This window comes from Chaetura pelagica, unplaced genomic scaffold, assembly GCF_000747805.2.
Source record: "Chaetura pelagica isolate M959 unplaced genomic scaffold, ChaPel_1.0 scaffold757, whole genome shotgun sequence".
NCBI lineage: Eukaryota > Metazoa > Chordata > Aves > Apodiformes > Apodidae > Chaetura > Chaetura pelagica.
This window is the reverse complement of record NW_009970727.1, coordinates 1183481-1203591: the sequence shown is the minus strand read 5'-3', so window position 1 is coordinate 1203591 and position 20111 is coordinate 1183481. Positions and strand designations below refer to the sequence as shown.

The following is a 20111-nucleotide window of genomic DNA, read 5'->3' as shown; positions in this document are numbered from 1 at the left end:
TCTTCCGATGGCCCAGCAGCTTCACTTTCAACTCCTGCAGGCAGAGACCACGGTTACTAGCTTTTCCTGCCCTCAGCAGGGGGAAAAACTTCCCCTTGGAGCAGAGACCTGTTCCCATGTGACACGGCTCCCTGCAAGTCACAGCCCCGGAGGGAATGTGGGCAGGACTTTGCTGGTCCAGCAAGAGCAAAGCAATACTCACGTTTACTATTTCAAGCTCCCAGAGGTTTTTCACAGTGTCAATAGAGCTGTAGCCACTCGAGAGGAAGGACTGGGTGTAATCCTGCAGCCCCAAGGAGTCGAGCCAGGCAGGAACTGAAGGCTGGCTGTTCCCATCGCAGCCTAGGGGTTTCAACTGCAAACAATACAAGAAAGGGGTTAGAAGCCTTTTAGAGGATCCCAGTGCATTAAAAACAGTTAAAAGGCCACCATCATCTCCACTAGAAGCTTTACAGTAAAAAATAAATAGATCACTGTATAAACACTAGATCAATTGGGATCAAGAGCAGGGGGAGGGACAGGTACCCTCTCCCCAGCACAGTCATCCCATCCACACAGCTTGGCCTCTCCTCCTCCCTATTCCCAAACCCCTTCCGACTGCCCCTGCAATCTCTCTGTGGGTCACAGGGACTGGCTTTGGTTTCCTCGCCTTTCACAGCCATGCTGGGCAATGCCCTGTCCCTGCTTTCCCTGCAGGACAGGGTGCTGACCTTGGGGAGGGAGCGAGCGGCCTGGAGGAGCTTCCGCCGGTGCTGCGGGTCACCGATCCCAATGTCCCGGAGGTCCTGGTCTTCCATGACATTACAGCCCTGTGGTGACAGGAAGAAATGACATGGGAGCAGAGGACAACAGAAGCCACATCAAGTGTGGGAGCAGAGACCACACGACCATCCTGACCTCACCTCCCGGCATGGCCTCAATAGCAGGAGGAGGAAGAGGAGGATTCCACTTCAATCACTGTGGAACAAAACTGCTCCCCACCACCCAAGTAATCCCCATCCCCACTCTGTGCACGGTGGCAGAGAAGAGGCATCCTGCTCTGCTCAGCCTCCAGGGCCACAGAGAAATCCCAATTTCCTTTCATAAGAGCAGGTGACCTGGTGAAGGTCAGATTTCTCCTCCATCCCCTGGGCTGCGAGGCTCTGGTTGCCACACACCACTCCAGGAAAGCTCATTTTCTGTCCCCCTTCCCCACACAGAGACCAGCCACAGGCAGGATGTGCTGATTTTACCCCCCTCTTAAGAGCCTCCATCACAACCTGCTCCCTGCCCACACCCCTCATACCTGGGGAGAGCTCAGCAGGATGCCCAGACACATCTCCCCATGGCTAGAGGAGCCGCGCGGCTGTTGGACTGAGGGCTTCAGCTGGAGCCTGGACCCCCCCTCCCTTCCCTGGACCTGCCTCCCTCTGCTCTCAGGAGAGTCACAGCTGAAGGTCTGAGCTGACAGTGCTTTGCTGTTCCACATTTTGGTTTTGTAAGAGAAACCTAATTAAAACTGGCTGTCAGGCACTCAGCTGCTGCAAGGGCATCAGGCTGCGGGAGCAGCGGGCTGAGCGGCCAGGCCTTCAGGAGGGGAACGCGAGGGAAGATGGCCAAGAATCCTCTTTAAAGGGCAGCAAATGCCTTATATTCCCACCCCTCACTTTCTGTAATGCCTCAGGACCCACCTTTTGCTAAGTACTCCCTGCTTTAAATGCAACAGCCCAAGGTAAAAGCAATGAGCTGCTGTCTGAGCCACCGACCCATCCCCAGTGTCCCCTGACAAGGGTGATGCTGCAAGGAAAGAGAAGCAGCCCTTCCCACTGACAGAGCTATTAAGGCTGGAAAAGACCTCTAAGATCACCAAGTCCAACCATCAACCCAACACCACGATGCCCACTAAACCACGTCCTGAAATGCCAGGCCCACACATTTTTTTTTAACATCTCCAAGGGATGGTGACTCTAAACTGGACAAGCCCACCTGCAGGCTGGGCAGCCTATGGGGGAGAGGTGGCCTTTGGCAATGGCTTTACAGGAGTCACCAGATGCCTTTGATGGAGCCAGATGCAGCCAAGCACAACTTCTCACACTGCTGGAAATGCCAGTGGCCACTTTGCTCCTGACTCCTGTGGTTTGTGCCTGGTTTACAACAGCCCCAGGCCCAGGCAGTGTCACTCCTGCCACCTCCCAGCCTCGTGGGCTAACACAGGGTAGGATGGCACATGTCCCTCCAACCTTGACTGCTGCTCTTCCCTCCTGCCATAAGCCTCCACAAAAACAGAATTATCACCACAGATTAAGAGCTGCCTGAAGCAACGAGCTGCCCTCAGGGGCCAGACTGCAGAGAAACAATTATTTAGCAAATGATGGTGGCAAATTAAAGCAGCAGGTGACAGGGGAGCAGGGCCCTGCCCTGCAGACAGGCTCTGCCCTCCAGCACCCACAGATCCTCTGCCTCCACCCTCTCCTGGCAGGGAAGGATCCCAGTGCCCTCAATTCCTGGCAGGCCCTGGATCTGGAGCAGCCAGTGGCAGCACAAAAGCATTTGTCTGAGACTTGTTTAACCAGCAGCAAGAACCAGGACTAAAGACCCAGCAGATGAGGCTGGTTTGCTCCCTGTTTTCCCAAAGGTCAGTTTGTAGCAGCTGATCCCTGGCATCACTGCCAAGCTGGGAAGAGCCACTGCTTGAGAGGTCCCCGTGGGTGGGTGGCAGCTCTGCAGGGGCCCAGGGCCACAGGTACCTGCCCTGCCCCTCCTGGTTGGCACCTGGATTGTCCTGCCAGGTGGAACCCCAGGGGCTCACCTGGGCAGTGATGCTGCACAAAGCTCTGTGCCAGGATGTAGCTCTGGCACATAAGCTGTTCTGTGCACACCTTAAATTAAAAACACAAATTAAAGAATAGAAAAACAAAAAAGGCTGTTTGCTGGTTGAAGGCTCCAAGGGTGCCCATTTGGTGCAAGAGCAGCAGCAAACTCTGCTGCCTCCAGAGCAAACCCCCCAGGTGAATAAAGGAGGGGCTGCAGGCAGGGATAACACCAGGCTGTTAGAAGCAGCATCCCACCAAAAAAAATAAAAGCATCCCTCCCCTTTCTTGCTCACAAATTGTGAGGCAAAGAGACAGATTTAATGTGCATTTCTGTAACAGCAGGAGATTGTGTGCTCAGCTCAGGGGAAGAGGGAAAGGATTAAAGGCAGCTTAACTCCCCTGACGTGCACCTTACCTGGCTCTGCATGCTAGAGCTCAGCTGCAGGGGCTGCAGAGGGTCCTTGGGAGGCAGCATCTCTGCAAGGAATTAATCTCCTAGAGGGAGATGGGCTTTTATATTTTATAAATGGACAGAAAAAGGCTAGAGGAAGTGATGAGATTTCTCCTGGAGAGCAAAGCATTTCTGCCCTGCCTGGTGAGGCAAAGGGAAGCACAAGGAGGGAGGGACTGACTCACCCAAGTCCCCACAGCAGGTTAATGTCACACCTGAAACCTGCAGCTCTGACACCTTGGCCTGCTCTGCTCCCCCAGCCTGGGGCTCTGCTTAATTCCTCTGGGATGAGCTGGGTGCCAGGGCAGGAATCACAGCAAACCCTTCACACACCAACCAGGAAGGCAAGAACAGTTCACAGCCAAACGAGCTGTGACAACGACCGTGTACGATTTAAATGTGTAACAATTAAACAAGCTTGCTGATCCTATTTACATTTTTACTCAAGCTTATTTTCCCACGTTGAGCCTTTTGGGTGCTAACCCACTGCAGCACAGCAATGCCAGGCTTCCAGACAAGGGGCTAGCAGCTCTCACCCCCCTCAGGCTGCCTGGCTCATCCTGACAGGGCCAAGCCCAAGGCAAGAGGTGTCTTCCTACTTTTAGCATCTCAAATTTAAGGAAAACAGCTTGCTATACAGCAAGAAATAGAAGCTAGTTAAATACTGTCATGCCTACAGCTTTCTCCAACACTACTTATTTTTATGTGTCACGTTAAATTCCCTCAGTGCCAGCCTGTATTCTCAGGGCACTTAACAAGGATAGACAAAGCATAGCAGCACCAAATAAATCATCACAGTCTATTGTGCAGGAGCCTGTGCTTACAGAAACGTCCTTTAAACCCATCCAGATTTCATCTCCCTTGGAAAAAAATATATATAATCTGCCACTAAAATAGATAATTAAATGCAAAGGCACTGGAGATCTTTTAACATTCGCCAGCTGAACAGATGAGCTGTTTAAAGCAGTAAACCTGTTTGCATTTGACACACTGCTCAGACAAAAACCACAGGGTGGCCTGGGCCACCACTGGCTCCAAGCTGGGTTCCTGCCCTGCTCCCTGTTCCTGCAAATCCACCTGGCTGCTCCACCAGCAGCTTCTGACTTGGCACAAAAAGCCCCTTAAGCCAGGAGGGTTCTCATCAACAGAGACACAGCTGGGCTCTGCCACAGCTTTCCTCCTTCCCTGCCTCTCCCAGCACGTCTCCCTCGCTTCTCACCTTCAGCCTCATCCTTCCCAACCTCTGCAAACCAGTTCCCACCAGGCATGGGGCTGCTGATGGGTCTTTGGGCTGTCCCTGAACCTGGCAAGAGTCTTTGCTGGCCTGAGGAGGGGACAACTACAGACACATCCACGCCCAGCAGCTCAGGAGGAAAAGGGAACAAAGCCTTTGTCACCAAGATGAAACAAAGGCTCTTGGTGACAAGGGGCTGCTCAAGGGGAGGCTGCCTTGACACAGGGCTGCAAAATTTCAGACCAACTGCTGCAAGGGGGAGTTTGGCTTTGATTTTTTAATGCCATCCCAATACAGGTTTTTGTTCGCTCATTTTTATCTCTCCTTGGGGTTTTTTTGTTGTTGTTCTGGGTCTGTTTTGATTTTTTAAACAAAGGTCCCCTTTGGTGCTGACACAGGTCAACAACCAGGCCACCAGATGCCATCTCCCAGGCCTCAGGGTGTGGAGCAGCCCTGGTAGCTTGACCCCAGGCTTGTGGTCACTGGCCCCTCTCTGGGTCCTCTGAGGACAGATTCAGCAAACACCTGAGGCAGGGGAGAGGAAAGCTCCCAGGGACTCCCCTGCTGCTGGCCTCTATGATCCTCCAGCAGCAGCCTCAGAAATGCCAATTAGAATCAACAAGACTTCCCAAAGCTGTATTTCAGACTTGACTCCTTGTGACAAGTGCTTTTTACCTTGCACGTTTCTCCTGGCTCAGGGTTTCACCCAAGTCAGAGCTCCTGTTTCCATCCGTGCAGGGGGAGCTGGGAACATCCAAAGGCCTCATTTATCTCAACACCTCACACCCTTTTCTCCTTGTTTCCATCAGGAACTAGCCCACCACAAGTGGCTTGTTCAGGGTTTGATGCTAGAACACAGCCCCTCGTGTTAATTCAGATCTTAGTGCAGCACCACACACATGTTAATCAGTCTCAGTAGATAAACACTGGGTCATTCTTTTTATTCCTAGAAGAGCTGTGATGATCCCTAAAAAAATCCACCAGGAAGCAGAAGCTAAAACTGTTTTTTGTAGTGGTCACAGGAGCACAATCTTCCCCCTGAGCTTCAGCTGCAGACACATAGGTTAGGTCAAGGAAGAGACTATTTCTCCAGTGCATCTGCTGTGGGGTGAAATGCATCACGTGGAGGAGTCCTCTGCTCCAAATCCAAAGAGGCTGAATGTTCAGCCCAGCCACAGACATCTGAAATTAGGCAAGGTGAGTCCCACTCCCTAGCTCCCAACTGGCAGAGCCTGGCTGCCAGACAGTCCAGAGGGACTTTCATCCCCCAACCTGGCCTTCAGCTTGCTCAGAGCTGCAATGAGCTCCCTCTGTGGAAAGGCACAAATACACACAACCACGAGGGTACCTCTGAACCCCATCTCTGCCCTCCATGTCCCCCCCAAAGGACAGCAGAGATCTGTGACCCACGTCCTCACCTGGGCCACCCCAGGGAGCCCGGAAAGATGCTGCTGCAGCCAAACCCCCTGCAGAAACACAAGCTTTTAGAGCAAGGCTCTGCTTCAGTCATGCTTCACATCTTGCACTGTAATTAAACAGCCTGCAAGGCTCCAGGTTTCTCATTAAAGGGAAAAACCAACCCAACAAAAAAGCAGCAGAGTCAGAGAGTAGCTTGGAGGAAGGCAGCACTGTCCCCTCCTGCTGGCGAGGTGACCCCGAAGGCGAGGGTGCCAAACCCAGAGCTGCTGAAATCTGCCAGCCATCCTCCTCCAGCCAGGCACTCTGCAGGCACTTAACTACCCAATTTTCAGATGCTGCTTCTCACACAGAGCCTGGCTCAGATCCATGCTCTCTTTCCAGCTAAGGAAAGGCCTGAGGCAAAGAAAGTTTCGTATAGGACACGTTGACTTATCCAGCCAGTACCGGAGCCTCATGAATCCCGACTGCCTCGCTAACACCCCCAGAGCTGCCTCTGCTACTAAACCTTGTCTTAAAGATAGTCGAGGGACTGCAGGGAAGACAAGGACCAGAATGTGTTTGCTATTAAAAGCAACAGATGCAAAACCCAAACACAGCTTTTCCAGACTTCTGCAAACGAGCATCGTCAGCTGTGTGAGCCGAAGCATCCAGCTTTTCTTAGATTAATGCACACAAAGCTCTTTTTCTTTTTCCCCTTGGTAAATTCAAGACAATTTGCATCTTGTCAAGGACTTTGCTGCCACTGCTGTTGTTTTACTTTGGGCAATCAGAAGCCTGGGTGTGGGAGATGGAGGTGCATCCAGTTCACCACAGACCCAGCCTAAACAGGGATAATATATAAGTCCTGAAAACAGGATACACCTTCCACACCACTTGGATTTCTCCTTTTCAGGTGAAAAAAGGATCAAGAGCCCTCATTTTGGTCATCCAGGTACTGACTAGGGGCAGCTTTGAGGAACTTAATGCAAGCAGGCAGCTCAGGGCTTGCAGTCCAGAAGACAAGTGGCTCAGTTATGTGCCCAGCAAGGGTCTTCATGGCTCTGCCTTAGCTGCCAGCTGGTCCTTCTGCCAGACTTGGAAAAGTCCACTGGGATTCATGGCCCCACAGCCTTGGGCAGCATCCTGAGGATAAGGGGAGGCAGAGAAATTCAGAAAGATGAACTATAGTGAAGGTATATGAGGAGGCAGCAGAGCCATGGCAACTGGCAATGAGCTTCCTGTCCCCAAATCCATTAGCAATTAATGCCAAAGTGCCTTCTTTGCCTGCAGGGTTTGGAGGTGGCACATCTGGCCTCATCCAGCCCCTTGGAGCTGTGTTCAGGATGGAGAGTCAGCAGCCCAGCCCTGACCCCCTCATTGCACAAGGGCTGCATGGATGTGCACTTGGAGGAAAAAGCCCTGCTAATCTATCTTGTTCAACAGGACAAGAGCAGCTAATGCCTCGTTAATGGACTAATTTATCAGTTTATCCCAGAAACAAGCCTGTGTTCTCTCTGCATGGTGTGCACTTTGGGGGCTTCTCACTTGAGATCTTGGAGATAACACAGGGTATCACCTCCTTTTACAGGCAAAGAAAAAAAAGCTAAAACCTTCCAAATTACAGTTTTGATTCCAGGCTGAAAACCTACAGCTCCTCCAGCCCTCCCTGACCACTCACAGAATCACAGAATGATAGAACATGCTGAGTTGGAAGGGACCCATCAAGACTGTCAAGTCCGACTCCTGTCCCTGTGTAGGGCACCCCAAGAATCACACCATCTGCTTGACAGCATCATCCAAACACTCCCTGAACTCAGGCAGGCTTGGTGCTGTGACCACTTCCCTGGGAAGCTGGTTCCAGTGCTCCACCAAACTTGCCCCAGCAGCATCTTTACCTCCAAGCAGGCTGCAGACCCCACAACAGGGACCTACACACCCCCATTCCAGAGCCAGAAGACCAGGAATTAATCCCACAAATACATATTTAATTGGCCTCATGATTTGTGAGGTTTCACACCTTCCCTTAATGGCATCTGCAGCTGGAGATAGTTCAGTGGGAACAAGGAGAAAAGAAATCTCTGTTTAGTGAAGGACACAAAGAAGCCCCAGCTCTCCATACTGATTGTGGAATGGACTCCTAGACAAAACCCTACAATAAATCCTAGATTAGCACACAGCCACTTCATTTTTTGTTTCATTTTCTTCCCCATGCAGACTGGCAGCAGGACAATGGCAACGGAGGGAATCAGTCATGGTTGTCAAGTTCAGGCAATTTTATTGAGAGGGAAAAAAATTAACTGCTACTTTAATGGCTTTTTTAATGTTTATTGGGCCTGGAGCTACTAATGAATCACATGTAAGTATCCTCAAAGTTGCCAGCTCTGATCCACTCACTCTGCTCCTAAAACCCACTGCAAACTTGCTGCTCTTCATGACGTCCATTTCCATCATCTGAGGAGCTTCAGCACAGCCTCAACTCCCGTATCACTGCATGTCTCCCACCCTCACCATTCCCTTTCCAGAGAAATCCCCCAAAAACACAACATGGTGGCCAAAGCTCAGTCCTTGTGAACCACCCAAGTAGTATTTGAAACCCACTGGAGAGCTGTCAAAAACAAATCCATTTCATTGTATGAATTGATTCCCACTCAGACACTTGGCAGGAACCCTCCCACAAGGGTCCAATTCTGCTCTTACAGGGTGTTCAATCAGGGCACCAAAATCAGTTTGGGGACCAAGGGAAAAATGCATTTCCAGGAGGTTGGCAGCAAAGATAAACAGCAGACAATACCATGTAACGTGGCTGATGTAGTCCCTGCCTCTCATAAATATAAACCAAATTAATTTCAGGAATAAATCTGCCAGTCAGAGTGATAATCAGGCCAAAGAGATCCCCAAGTCTGATCAGCTGGAGGGTTGGTTGCCAGCACAGCTCAGTGTTACCAGCATTTACTTCCAAACACATCAATTCACAAGCTCAGTCACCCAACACCACTGCAGGGCTGAGCTTTGGGAAGACCAAGCCCAGAACCAACCACTCAAGAGCTTCTACCTGGATGAGCAGAGTTGGCCTCAGCTCCAAACCAAGCCCACCTGCCCAGGCACAAGCCACACATGGGGGCTCACCTGGGTCTATATTCTCCAAGGGCTGCAATCATGCCAAGTTTTCTCTTGGTTTCACCAAGTGTGGAAGCAGTAAAACCTTTTCTGGGGGTTGTCTGATGGCTCTTCACTGAGTGCAAAGCACTAAATATCAGTTAAGTTTCCCCAGATCACTACTGCAAAATAGTAAGTTTTATATTTAGAATATCTCTATTTATTTAGAATTTCTCTATTTATAATAGAAAAAAGCTCTGGGGCACACATGTTCTCAGAGCATGATCAAAGTATGGTGCTGCCCCAGGGACTGGCATCCATGAGCCAAGCTGGGTAGTTATGAAGTTCATCATGCAAAGCAGAGCAACAATTCACTGAGGACATCAGGAGATGCCCCGTGCTCCAGCACAACAGGTATGGGGTGAAAATGAAGATCGTGCAGATAAACCGAAAGAGGGGAGATTTAGGTTAGACATCAGGAAGAAATTCTTCACCATGAGGGCAGGAAGGCACTGGAACAGGTTGCCCAGGGAAGCTGTGGCTGCCCCATCCCTGGAGGTGTTCAAGGCCAGGTTGGATGAGGCTTGTGCAGCCTGGTCTGGTGGGAGGTGTCCCTGCCCACGCAGGGGGTTGGAACCTGATGATCTTTGAGGTTCCTTCCAACCTTCACCATCCTATGATTTTATCATCAGCCAGCAACTAAAACACAGGGGTTTGCAGGGTAAAGGAGACCCATTTCTGTGCTGGGAGAGGTGTCTTCAGGTCCAGCCTGGCAGAAACACACTTCAGCTCTGCTCACACCCCAACCCAGCACATTTTCATGAACCATTTCCTTGCGCACACACAGAGAGAAGAGAAAAAGCTCTTTCGTAACGAAGACCTCCACAGGCTAATCTAACATGGCACTGAATTACATTTAATCAAATTAATGTCAGTACTCTAAATTATTCACGAACAACCCTGTTCTTCCAGTGCCATTGTGTTTCTACCACTTTGTCCCAATTATAAGAAAAATAGGAAAAACAACCACCCCAGAGGAGCCCAGGGCACTACGCGAGAACAGATTTCCGTTCCTGACGCTGTCTCATTGAATCAGCATTAGCTGCTTTCCTCACACTCCATGGGAATCCAGGCTTGAACAATATAAAAAAAAAGAAAGCAATAAAGAAATGGTTTATGTTCTGTTTTACCTGCTTGTTTGCAAACCCAAATATCTTTGGATGGAATAACAAGTTGAGCTACAGAATAATGGTACGAGTGCCAGAGCACGCGAGGTTTGCCCTTCTCGGATGTCTCAGCCCTCCAAGGGAAGGGAAAAGCTTTTGCAAGGATCTCAGACACATTTAGGGGATCTGTGGGATCACAAAATACTGCAGCGGGGACACAGGTAATGCCATTTCCTTGCCCACTCCTGTGGGAAAATTCCAGCATGAATTACTGCAATTCCTTCTTATTACACCAGCCAGGTCCCATCTCCCCCAGCCCCACAGGGACTCTCCCTCCAGGCCATTCCTGCCTTTTCCACAGAGCACTGGAATGCATTGTGCACCTCGTGGTGCAAAACCAGTATCCCCTTGGACCTCCCAAAGGGAGCATCTGCTGCAGATACACTGGTGATGGCAGGAGACACAATGGGACTGAGTTCCAGGAGCAGCCGAGTCCCTCTTGTCCCATATTCTTGTGACATTTTCCTACTCTTACAGCTCCCCCAGCTCGTTACCAGTCAAGGACAATTAAGTCAATTTATAGCACATTTTTATGAAGGACACTGCTCACTCCTTGCCATGGTTTGGTGATCTGCCCTTTTCCTTCCCTCCTCTGGCAAAGGATGAGGCAATGGGTCTCCCGAAGCCCCAGGCAGACAGGAGGGCTGGTTCCTCCACGTGGGAGGCAGCAGGGCTGGCTCCTGTCGGGTGCTGGTTCATGACAACTGTGAACACTTGGTGTGTAAAACCCTGCTGGGGGTTTTATTCTACTAGCAAAGCTCAATTTTTACTAAGTCAAGGACAGCATAGCCCCTGCCAGCAAGACTCAGCTAGAACTTCAACTCACTTCTGTTTACACATCACACAAATAAACCTTTCCCCTCTAACCAAAGAATTCCAGTGGGCTGTGAAGCAGAGAAGGAGAATTTGAAATTTTATCTCCACTTTAGCTTTTTTTTTTCTTCCAATCCCCAGCTGGCTGAACAGGCTGTGCTTCAAATTAAAGCCCCACATTGAAAGCAGAAGTTGAGTGTCACAGTCTGACTGCCCTGAGCCAGCAGGGCTGGCAGTGAATGTCACCCAGTACCAATGGAGAGGATGAGCCAAAGGATCCTCTCCCATGGACAGCAGGGTCATGCTGGGGAGTAACAGCAATCAGAGAAAGCCTCTTTCCTAGCATTTTCTATAAATGCAACAACAAAGCTATGTAGGCAACTTAAACGGAATTTAAGAATTTCACCAGACACAAAAACGTGGTTCAGAAATGCAGATATTAGTGTCTGGAAAGAGAACTCAGTGTTTCAGAAAACTGAGCTGCTTAAATCATAGAATTCCTTGTTGGGGTTGGAAGGGACCTTTAAGATCATCTAGTTCCACACCCCTGCATGGGCAGGGACACCTCCCACCAGCCCAGGTTGCTCCAAGCCCCATCCAACCTGCCCTTCAACACTTCCAGGGATGGGGCAGCCACAGCTTCCCTAAAATCCAGCTTTTAGAGCCCCTTTCTTCCCTCAACCCAGCCAAAAGATTACACACAACCTGAAATAAACCTTGACTTCAGTCCCTTCCCAGGAAAATACACATTGACAAATAAGCTTTAAAGTCATGTCAAGCTGATGTTTAAATAATCCTGCTGATTTGTGGTAGCAACATCCACCCCTGAGCTAACACTCCACCAAGATCCTCTGAACTAGTCAGAAATATCCTTGGGTTTGCATTTGCCTGTGGAACTGCTCAGCTTACCAAGATGCTCTCGTGGGCTGTATCAAATGCTGCAGCTTTTTGTTTTCTTCTGCAGATTTCATGTGAATTTCACACCATGGACACATCTGTACAGGTGCTCCCAGTGCTGGAACAGAGCAACACAGCAGAAAGGCCCGGGCTGCCAACCCAGCCCATCTGCAGCATCCCAGCCCAGGAGCTGTGTCCAGGCAGGGTGACAGTCACTCCATTCAGTCACCAACACTTGTGATTCCTTCCCCTTCACAGTTCTTATGACTAGTTCTTCCCTGATAAACAATCCACAATCCCACAAAATCCTCTGCAAGTTCCCAAAGTGAGAATATTCCCAACAAGCCCTGGCTGACAAGGCTCAGAACCAACTGGGCTACAAGTAACACTTTATTATTTCTCCTGAATTCCTCCAAAAATGAAAGAGCACTGCTAGGGATACACACATGTGAGGACACAACATCTCCAACCCTGTCTTTTCAATGCAAACCTGTGAAAATTGCAGGTCTCAAGTCTCTTTCAGCAGCCAGTGCTGCCTGTTAAAGAGTAGAGGAGACCCCAGGGGAGGGAGCAGGATTATTCCCCTCCTGGTTCTCCTCAGTGCTGCTGGAGATGCAGCTTGCTCAGAGCTACCACTGGAGAGCACAGCTCCTCACCTAAGAAGGGATCTCTGGATTTCTGAAAGGAATGGAATTATTATTCCTGGAAACAATACATGTTTCTGCCTTCAAAAGTGAACACCTAACTAAGAAGCTCCATATATTTACAGAACACTTTTCAAAGTCACTTGACCAGACTGTGCAAATGAATCATGTCCCTTGTCTGGGGGGGCTTTTGTAACACAAGGTGCAAATTATCTCAAGAACCGACTGGAAACATAAGGGAAATCAGGAATTCCTGAAACCAGGACTGGCTAAAGAGTGAACTACAAGAGCACTAAAAAGCACCAAACGGGTTTCTGCCCCCTCCAGTTTATTCTCTTACCAATCCTGTACTACCTACTGGGGAGAAGGTACATTTTAAACACCTGTTTCTCCTTGATTTCCCCCAGTTCCCAGTGCAGTTACCGGATGTTTTCTTCATCCTGCTATAAGTTGTCACCTTCCACACACTGAGTGTTCTCCATAAAGACACTGTTTTCCAGCTGTACCCTGACTACACATCTCATGGTTTGGTCTCTCAAGTCCTTGCTTGTGTGCCCAAGGTACCAGCTTCTTGTTTGCCCACAAACAGGCAGCCAGGGACTCCAACAGCAAAGGGAGCAGCCACATCCTCAGCTCTGGAAAACCCCACAGCAGGGAGTAATGCAGTGAGGAATCTCACACAGAAAACAAGAGTGTTTCTGCATTAAAAGACACCAACTTCTTAATTTTTGCTGCTAAAACTTAATTAGCCCCATAGCCCATCTGGCAATTTGCAAACCATTACCCAGTGTTCTTTGGACCTTGAGATATTTAACATAACAAGGCCCTAACACAGACTAATCCTCTCACAGAAACCATTTAACTCCAGGAAAATACCACCACTTAGTTTGAAATATTCTGTTAGTGACTGAAGGTGGTTGTTAATCAATAAATTGTTGGGTAAAATAGAAGAGGGATGGTAAGCCTGCCATGCCAGAAGCCAAGCAGCCACCTCCTTCCAGTACTGACCAGCCTCAGTGTTCTCTACAACATTAACAATTCATCTGAGAACATAAAAATCACTAAGAAAACCAAATTAACTGCTTGTTCCTCATTTGTACTGTGCAAAGGTTTGAAGGTTTTGCTCCTACATCAGATGCTAAAGGCAAGTCAAACCACAGAGGAAAAGATTCTTAATAACTGAACTTTCATGCTGGACTGACACTATTAGCTTGAAGTTCCCAGGAATTGGATGGAAGGATTTAAAGTCAGTCTTGGCACGGGTGCCAGAGTCAGCTTCCCAGGAACAGGGATAAGCAGCAAAACAGGAATCAGAAATGGTTTGCAGGAAACCTTGGCTAAATTATTAAACCTTTTAAAATGGAGAGGAATGAGTAAGGAGAGTCTCTCATCTCCCAGCACCAGCAGAAGCTGATTTCCTAGGCTGGGAGCAGTGACCCAGCATTGGATGGAGAACATCATCATCCACCCGTGATTCAAAAGTGACTCCTACCACATCCACCTTCAAACCACATTATGAGGCCACGCACAAGAAGCTTTTGCTTTCATCTTATGAATGACAAAACTCTGCACCAGGCAATTTGCAGTGAAGTGTTGCTATTTACTGCAGGTAAGTACAGGCAATAAAAATCCCTGCTTCTGAGCTCCTACCTCTCTGGGGACAAGTGGAAAGTTAATTTCCTTCATCATTAAACTTCTGTGCTGGGAGAGGTCTGGCACCACACCTGTCAGGCAGGGCCAGTCAGCCTAAAGGCTTTTATCTTCTAATTGCTGGAGTGAGAGCAGCCTACTGACACCACAAAGGTCAAAGATCCATCAGCAGAGGATCCCAAGCAGGGATCTAGGAGGTATTATTTCGTTCCAGTTCATTGTACCATCTCCAGAGCATCCCAGAGCTCAAATCAGAGCACCCCAGGGTGCAGGGAATGCTGAAACCTCACAGAAAGCTGAAGAAACCTGCCTGAAACACAGCAGTCTCAGGGTCCATCAGAGGGCTGGAACCAGGTGAGTGGGACACTGAAGGGCTGGAGCCCTCTGAGGGCACCCAAGGCTTCTACAGGGGCAGCTCAACCCAAAATTCCCCCAGGGAAGAGGGAAGGTGCCACACACAGATGTAGGAGCAGTGTGTGGTAGAGGCAGAAGGGTGCGTGGTGAGACCATCGCCTGTCACTGGCAGCTCCTCTGCTGCAGGAGCACAAAGCAGAGCAAGACCCAGCTCCAGGGGAGTGCTGGCCCTGCCAGGGGACAAGGGGATAAGTTCCTTGTCATGGAGGCCAGAAGAGATGACTGGATATTGCTACATTATTCTGCTTACAAGGGTGCTTGGAGATCCCATGACTTTTATCTGGCTGGTCAGGTCATTTTTTTAAAGCATGAATTTCCTCCTGCCTTTAGGGACATGGCTCAGCGGTGGCCTCGGCAGTCCTGGATTAACACTTGGATGTGATGATCTGAAAGGTCTTTTCCAATCAAAATGATTCCATGATTCCTTAAGTACCCCAATGATACTGTGCACCTCCCTGCCCCATCCCACGTTCCCTTCTCTCCCAGCTGTTCCCCACGTCCCCTCACCATGCTCGGATGGTCACTGTGCTTCCCAAGCCCCCTCCACCCAGCTCACAGCACAGCTCCTGAGCACACAACCTCCTGGGACCACCTCCCCACACCACCCACAGTACCAAAGGGATGTCCCCACTCCCTTTCCCAGGCAGGATGTTACATTAACCCAAATGACTTATCCAAAAGTTTAACATCCATTTCTAGAAATTCTTTATTTGCACAGCTTGGGAGCTCACGCTCAGAAAGCATTTCTTCAAGCCGTGCAGGAAGAGCCCTTCCCACAGCACCAAGATGTTCTGTCTTTACACTTCACTGTTCCACGTGAATTCTCAGATTTTTACACTGTGCAGCTTGAAGTTTCTCATTAAAAAAAAACCCTCCACATTAAGCACTACCACCTTGTCATCATTAGGTTTCAGAGCCAACGGTGTCAAAGCAATTAGGTACAGCTCATTAACATCCTGCCTGCATGCTTAGGTTAAGGATCCTTCCAACAAGAGGTCCACCACCTCCTTCATGGTCCTGAACACAAACGACTCAGGGATTTTTCCAAAATATTAGTGACCTGCAGCTCCCGTTTCTGCAGTAAAGTGGATCATAAAGACTTAGGGTGAAAAAAACTCCAAACATCTGACTTAAATATGAAGATGAATGACCCAATACAACCCTCATACACACCCCCAAGACCATTCTGCTGGGCTGCAGACCTAGATCTGCTCTGGAGCTGACACAGGGCATCGATAACCGGTCAAGATTTGGCCAAGGGGTTTGTTAGAGCCCGTGGGTGCCAGGCAGAGACTTACCAGGAAGCGGACATCATCGAAGCCGTTCAGAAGCAGTTTACTCTCGTACTGCTGCAGGCCAATGGACTCCAGCCACTCCCCAACACTCTGCTCCAGCATCCGTGAACCTGACGAGAGAGGAATCGGCAGACGCTTGAACAGGGAGAACCCGTTAAGGCGGTAGCAGCGGCACTCTGAGGAGGACAGATGGCATTGCCACATCATAGTCATTACCATCAAGAAACTCAAAAAATTATGCCCAGAGTACAACAAATCAGCTGGCAGACAATTCCTCTGGTGAGCACAGACCATGGACAAGCAGCTTCCAGTGCCTCCACGGGCTGGGGGTTTAATCTGTATCCCAGTTAACACTCAGGAAAAGAAACACCTCGCCTGGGCCAACTGTTCAGGAGCCCTCCTGGGACCTTGACATCACATGCACTGCATGGGGCTCGGGTGAGATCCTTGCCAGGCAAACACATGAAGCCCAACCCCACGGGGACGCAGATCCACTCCTTGGCTGGGCTGACGGGGGAGGGAGGAGGGCAGCAAACTTCCCCCCACAGCATTCCCAGCCAGTCGCAGGGGTGAGGGAACGGAGCGGAGCTGCTCACCAACCCCCAGAGCTGTTCAGGTCCTCTGGTCCATGCAGCTTCGGATGCACCACCCTGTGCACCTGAGCCACAAAGCAGCTAGAGAGAAAATACATCTTCATGCAGCCGAGACACAAAACAGACACGACGGACTCCAAGAAAAGCAGCAGAAGCCAGACTAGAGCAGCTGTCCACAGGAAGACATGCAAGACAAAGAAAGCACACAAACTGCAGCAGAGGAAAAGAAGGGCTTATACTTTTTTTCCCCAAGCAGTCCTGAAAGAGGCAAACCATGGTAAGGGCTTTTTCTTGCCGTTATGGTGTTAAGAGGAGCAGAAGTGACCCTGAGCACCAGCTGGAGGGTCCTGGCACTGGCAGGTCACCAGCTCTCTGGGCACTCGGCATTTCCGCACGTCGCTGGGACCGGGGCGGTCACACCAGGGAGGGGAACAGCACTGCTGCCCGGGGTGACAGCAAGAGGGACACAGCAACCAGCATGGTTTTCACCCAGCACATTCAGTCCTGCCAGGTGTTTGATGCATGCTTCTATTTGCCCTTCTTTCATTTTCTTCAGCTAAGCATCCGAGCCCCTCACTCAAGCAGGGAGCAGCTCTGGAGAAGGAGGCATTTCAGTTCCTTGCTTCCCAGCCATGTCAACACAAAAACAAAGCAAATGCAAGCACACTCTCCTCTTCCTGCAGCAGCTCAAGTCCAAGACATGCCCTGGCACCTCCTCTCAGCCTCTGATAAATGAGATTCTTCCCAACACTCTACAGAAGCTGTGCAGACAAGCTTTCCCTTCCCTCACTCCTGGAAGACAGTCCAGTGACTTGTTACTCTCCTCTAGAAAAACTTGAGACCTTTCAATATGACAAAAAAAAGTTCAGAGATCTTTTCATCAGGGAATTTGCTATGCAGGAGAGGCAGAATTTTCCAGGCTTCTCACACATCTGTTTCAAGGGTATAATGCAAATAAAAAGATGATCAGGAAAAGCAAGTTTGCTTTCTGTGAACCTTCAGGTCAGCTGAAGCTGTGTGGTCCCTTCCAAGCCATCCTGCCCACCCCCGCCCCAGCTGCAATGGCTGCACAATGCAGAGCTCCCAGTGCTGTCTGGAAATTCTTGGGATGAGGGATCCTGCTGCTGGGCTCCACGGGAGAGCTCCTCTGCCAGGCGAGTCCGACAGAGCCGGCCGGTCCTTCCAGCACACACTGCAGCCCAGGAAGCGCAGATATCACAAAAGGTTTCTGTCTTCCTCCCCTACCACAGCCTTGTGCGGATGGGCAGCATCTAAACCTGGAATTTATGCACCCAGCTCCCTCTCTCCCAGGCTCTCCATCCCTGCATCCATCTATCCATCCATCCCTCCCCGCCGATCCGGCAGCCGCGCCCCCGCGGTCCCGTGTCCTTGCCGAGCGCTGCGGCGCTGGGGGCTTTGTCTGCAGGCAGCCAGCTCCACGCTCCCCGTTCCACTCTCAGTCCTGTCTCCTGCTCTCACACTGCCTGTTCCCTCCCTTCCCTTCATCCTCTTACCCCTCCCAGCTTTTCCATCCACTGCCGGCAGCAGAAGCTGCAGGAGAGGGGAGGGAGGCGGCAGCTCCGTAACTCGCTAGTGGAAACCACTGACTTCTCAATATTCACTCCATGATGGGCTAACAATGCTAGACTTTGAAAAAAATTATCTTGCAGGTCTGCTTTGACAGTTCCAAGTGATTTGTGGCTGGCTTGGAATTAATTTATCAAGAGAGAGGTGAGGAAACTGCTTGCTGCCTACTACTGCGTTTCTGGAAGCAGTTGGGGGATTGGCAGGGGGAATGAAACCACAGCAGTTCCTTCCTCTGAGCTCCTGAATTTCCTTTTAAAATAGTATTTACTCTACCCAGCTTTTTGTACTCTGGTAAATGTACTTCTGCTTTTAAAGGGGAAGCCTACAGTGGAACCAAGTGCAGCATTTCTGGTTTTAAAATCACTTCAAATCAAGAGGAAATGAAAGGGGGTTTATTTGGAGGGAGGGGAATGAAGGGGTTTATTTTAAAAGATGCCCCAAAACATCCCAGCCTAAAAATAAGGAAGTCTTGTAAAAATACTCTTGATATTTACACATTATGAAGATGACAAGGAAGCAAATTAATTCCAACCACTGTGCCCCCCAGCAAGAGCCTGATCACGACTTCTGATTAAAACACTCTTAATTCTCAGGTCCATCCTTCTCCTTATGTTCCGCATTTTAGGATTCCTACCTTCAAGAGGTCTGCAGATGGCAGAGCAGGAAACAGTCAGAGTATAGTCAGAAATAATTACAGAGTATTTAAAAGTTGCAAAAAAAGCAAGCCAAGGGATTCAGCTCCTCCTGCCAGACATTTTTCAAGTAACACAACATGCTTCAAAGAAAGGTGGAAAGGGAGAGGGGTTGCCAGGGCTCAGAAAGGTCCTTCTACAAGTCATTGTTTCAATAATGACCTTCAGTACAACGTTTGAGTTTGTTTGGAGCAAGAACTAAGTACATGGGTCATGCTGGACAAAAAGCATCACCCTGGAAACTGAGAACAGTTTGACACGACCTGGTGTGGCCTGAAGAGACAGAACCAAGCTTCACCTGGAAGAAAAGTCCAAGCAAAGGTTGATGAAACCACTGTCTATGCACAAAGTGAGCAAGCAAGACAACCAAGGCAGGCAGGTTGTCCCCCACAGCTGGGGACAATCATCAGCTGAGCACCCTTAAATACATTGAGGGGCCATAAACTCAGGCAGTGCATTAGGCAAGATGGATAGGCAAGGAGTATGCAGCCATTAATGCCATCTGATGCAGGAAATACTGCAGCACCCAACTTTCCTGGAACAAAGATCGATGAGCCAAATGCAGAGTGCTAAGAAATTTCTCCCTCTTTTGTCAAGTGAAACACCAGGCACGTTCCTCATGTCTCAGGTCAACTGCAGAGTTAACTCACCAAGCCCCAAGTGCTCTCCCTGTCCAGTGCTGCACGTGTTCTGCCTGCATCCAGCTGGTTTATTGAGCAGAGACCACTCCTCTGGTTTTGGGGAAGGAAACACTGCCTGGCAGTAGCTGGAACCCAGGGAGCCCCAGCCAGGTTTCTTGTCCAAAGGCAGCAGGAGCTGAGCTGCTGCAGGGCAGTGGGGCTGAGGTCCTATAGCAAGACCTGTGCTCCCCTACCCAGGGCTGGAAGGAAGAACTGATCAGAAGGGGGTTACAAGGAGCTAAAACCACATGTGGCTGCAAAACATGCAGACAGAGAGAGACAAACTGAGTACAAACTGTTCTGAGGACAAAAAACCCTTCAGTGGAAACATCAGGTGGAGTCCAATATCCTTTGAGAGCTGGTGTGCCTTGATTCCTCCATGTCCAAATAGCACTTCCCAACTTGGATCCATCATGACAGACTTCTGTCAAAGAGGGGAGGTTTAGGTTGGACATGAGGAGGAAATTCTTTGCTGTGAGCTGCACTCCCAGGGAAGGAGGGAGAAACAGGGAATACATAACAGCAGCTGATCTGAGAGATTCCAAACCCAGCAGAACAGAGCACAACCCTCAGGAAAACACCCGGCACCAGGACCAGGCAGCTCCTGGGTCTGCCTGCTCCCACATCCTGGTGTCCATTTTGCTGAGAA

General features: G+C 49.8%; 1 protein-coding gene across 1 annotated transcript in view; it reads right to left on the bottom strand.

Moving 5' to 3' along the window:
• Nucleotides 1-16117, bottom strand: part of ANKS1A (ankyrin repeat and sterile alpha motif domain containing 1A) — a 22825-nt gene extending 6708 nt beyond the window's left edge. Inside the window, 5 exon segments of the mRNA XM_010007093.1 lie at nt 1-3; nt 5-34; nt 203-355; nt 711-809; nt 15914-16117. The exon segment at nt 1-3 is cut by the window's left edge and continues 90 nt beyond it. Coding sequence (XP_010005395.1) covers nt 1-3; nt 5-34; nt 203-355; nt 711-809; nt 15914-16117 — 489 coding nt within the window.
• Between the last annotated feature and the right edge of the window lie 3994 nt (nt 16118-20111).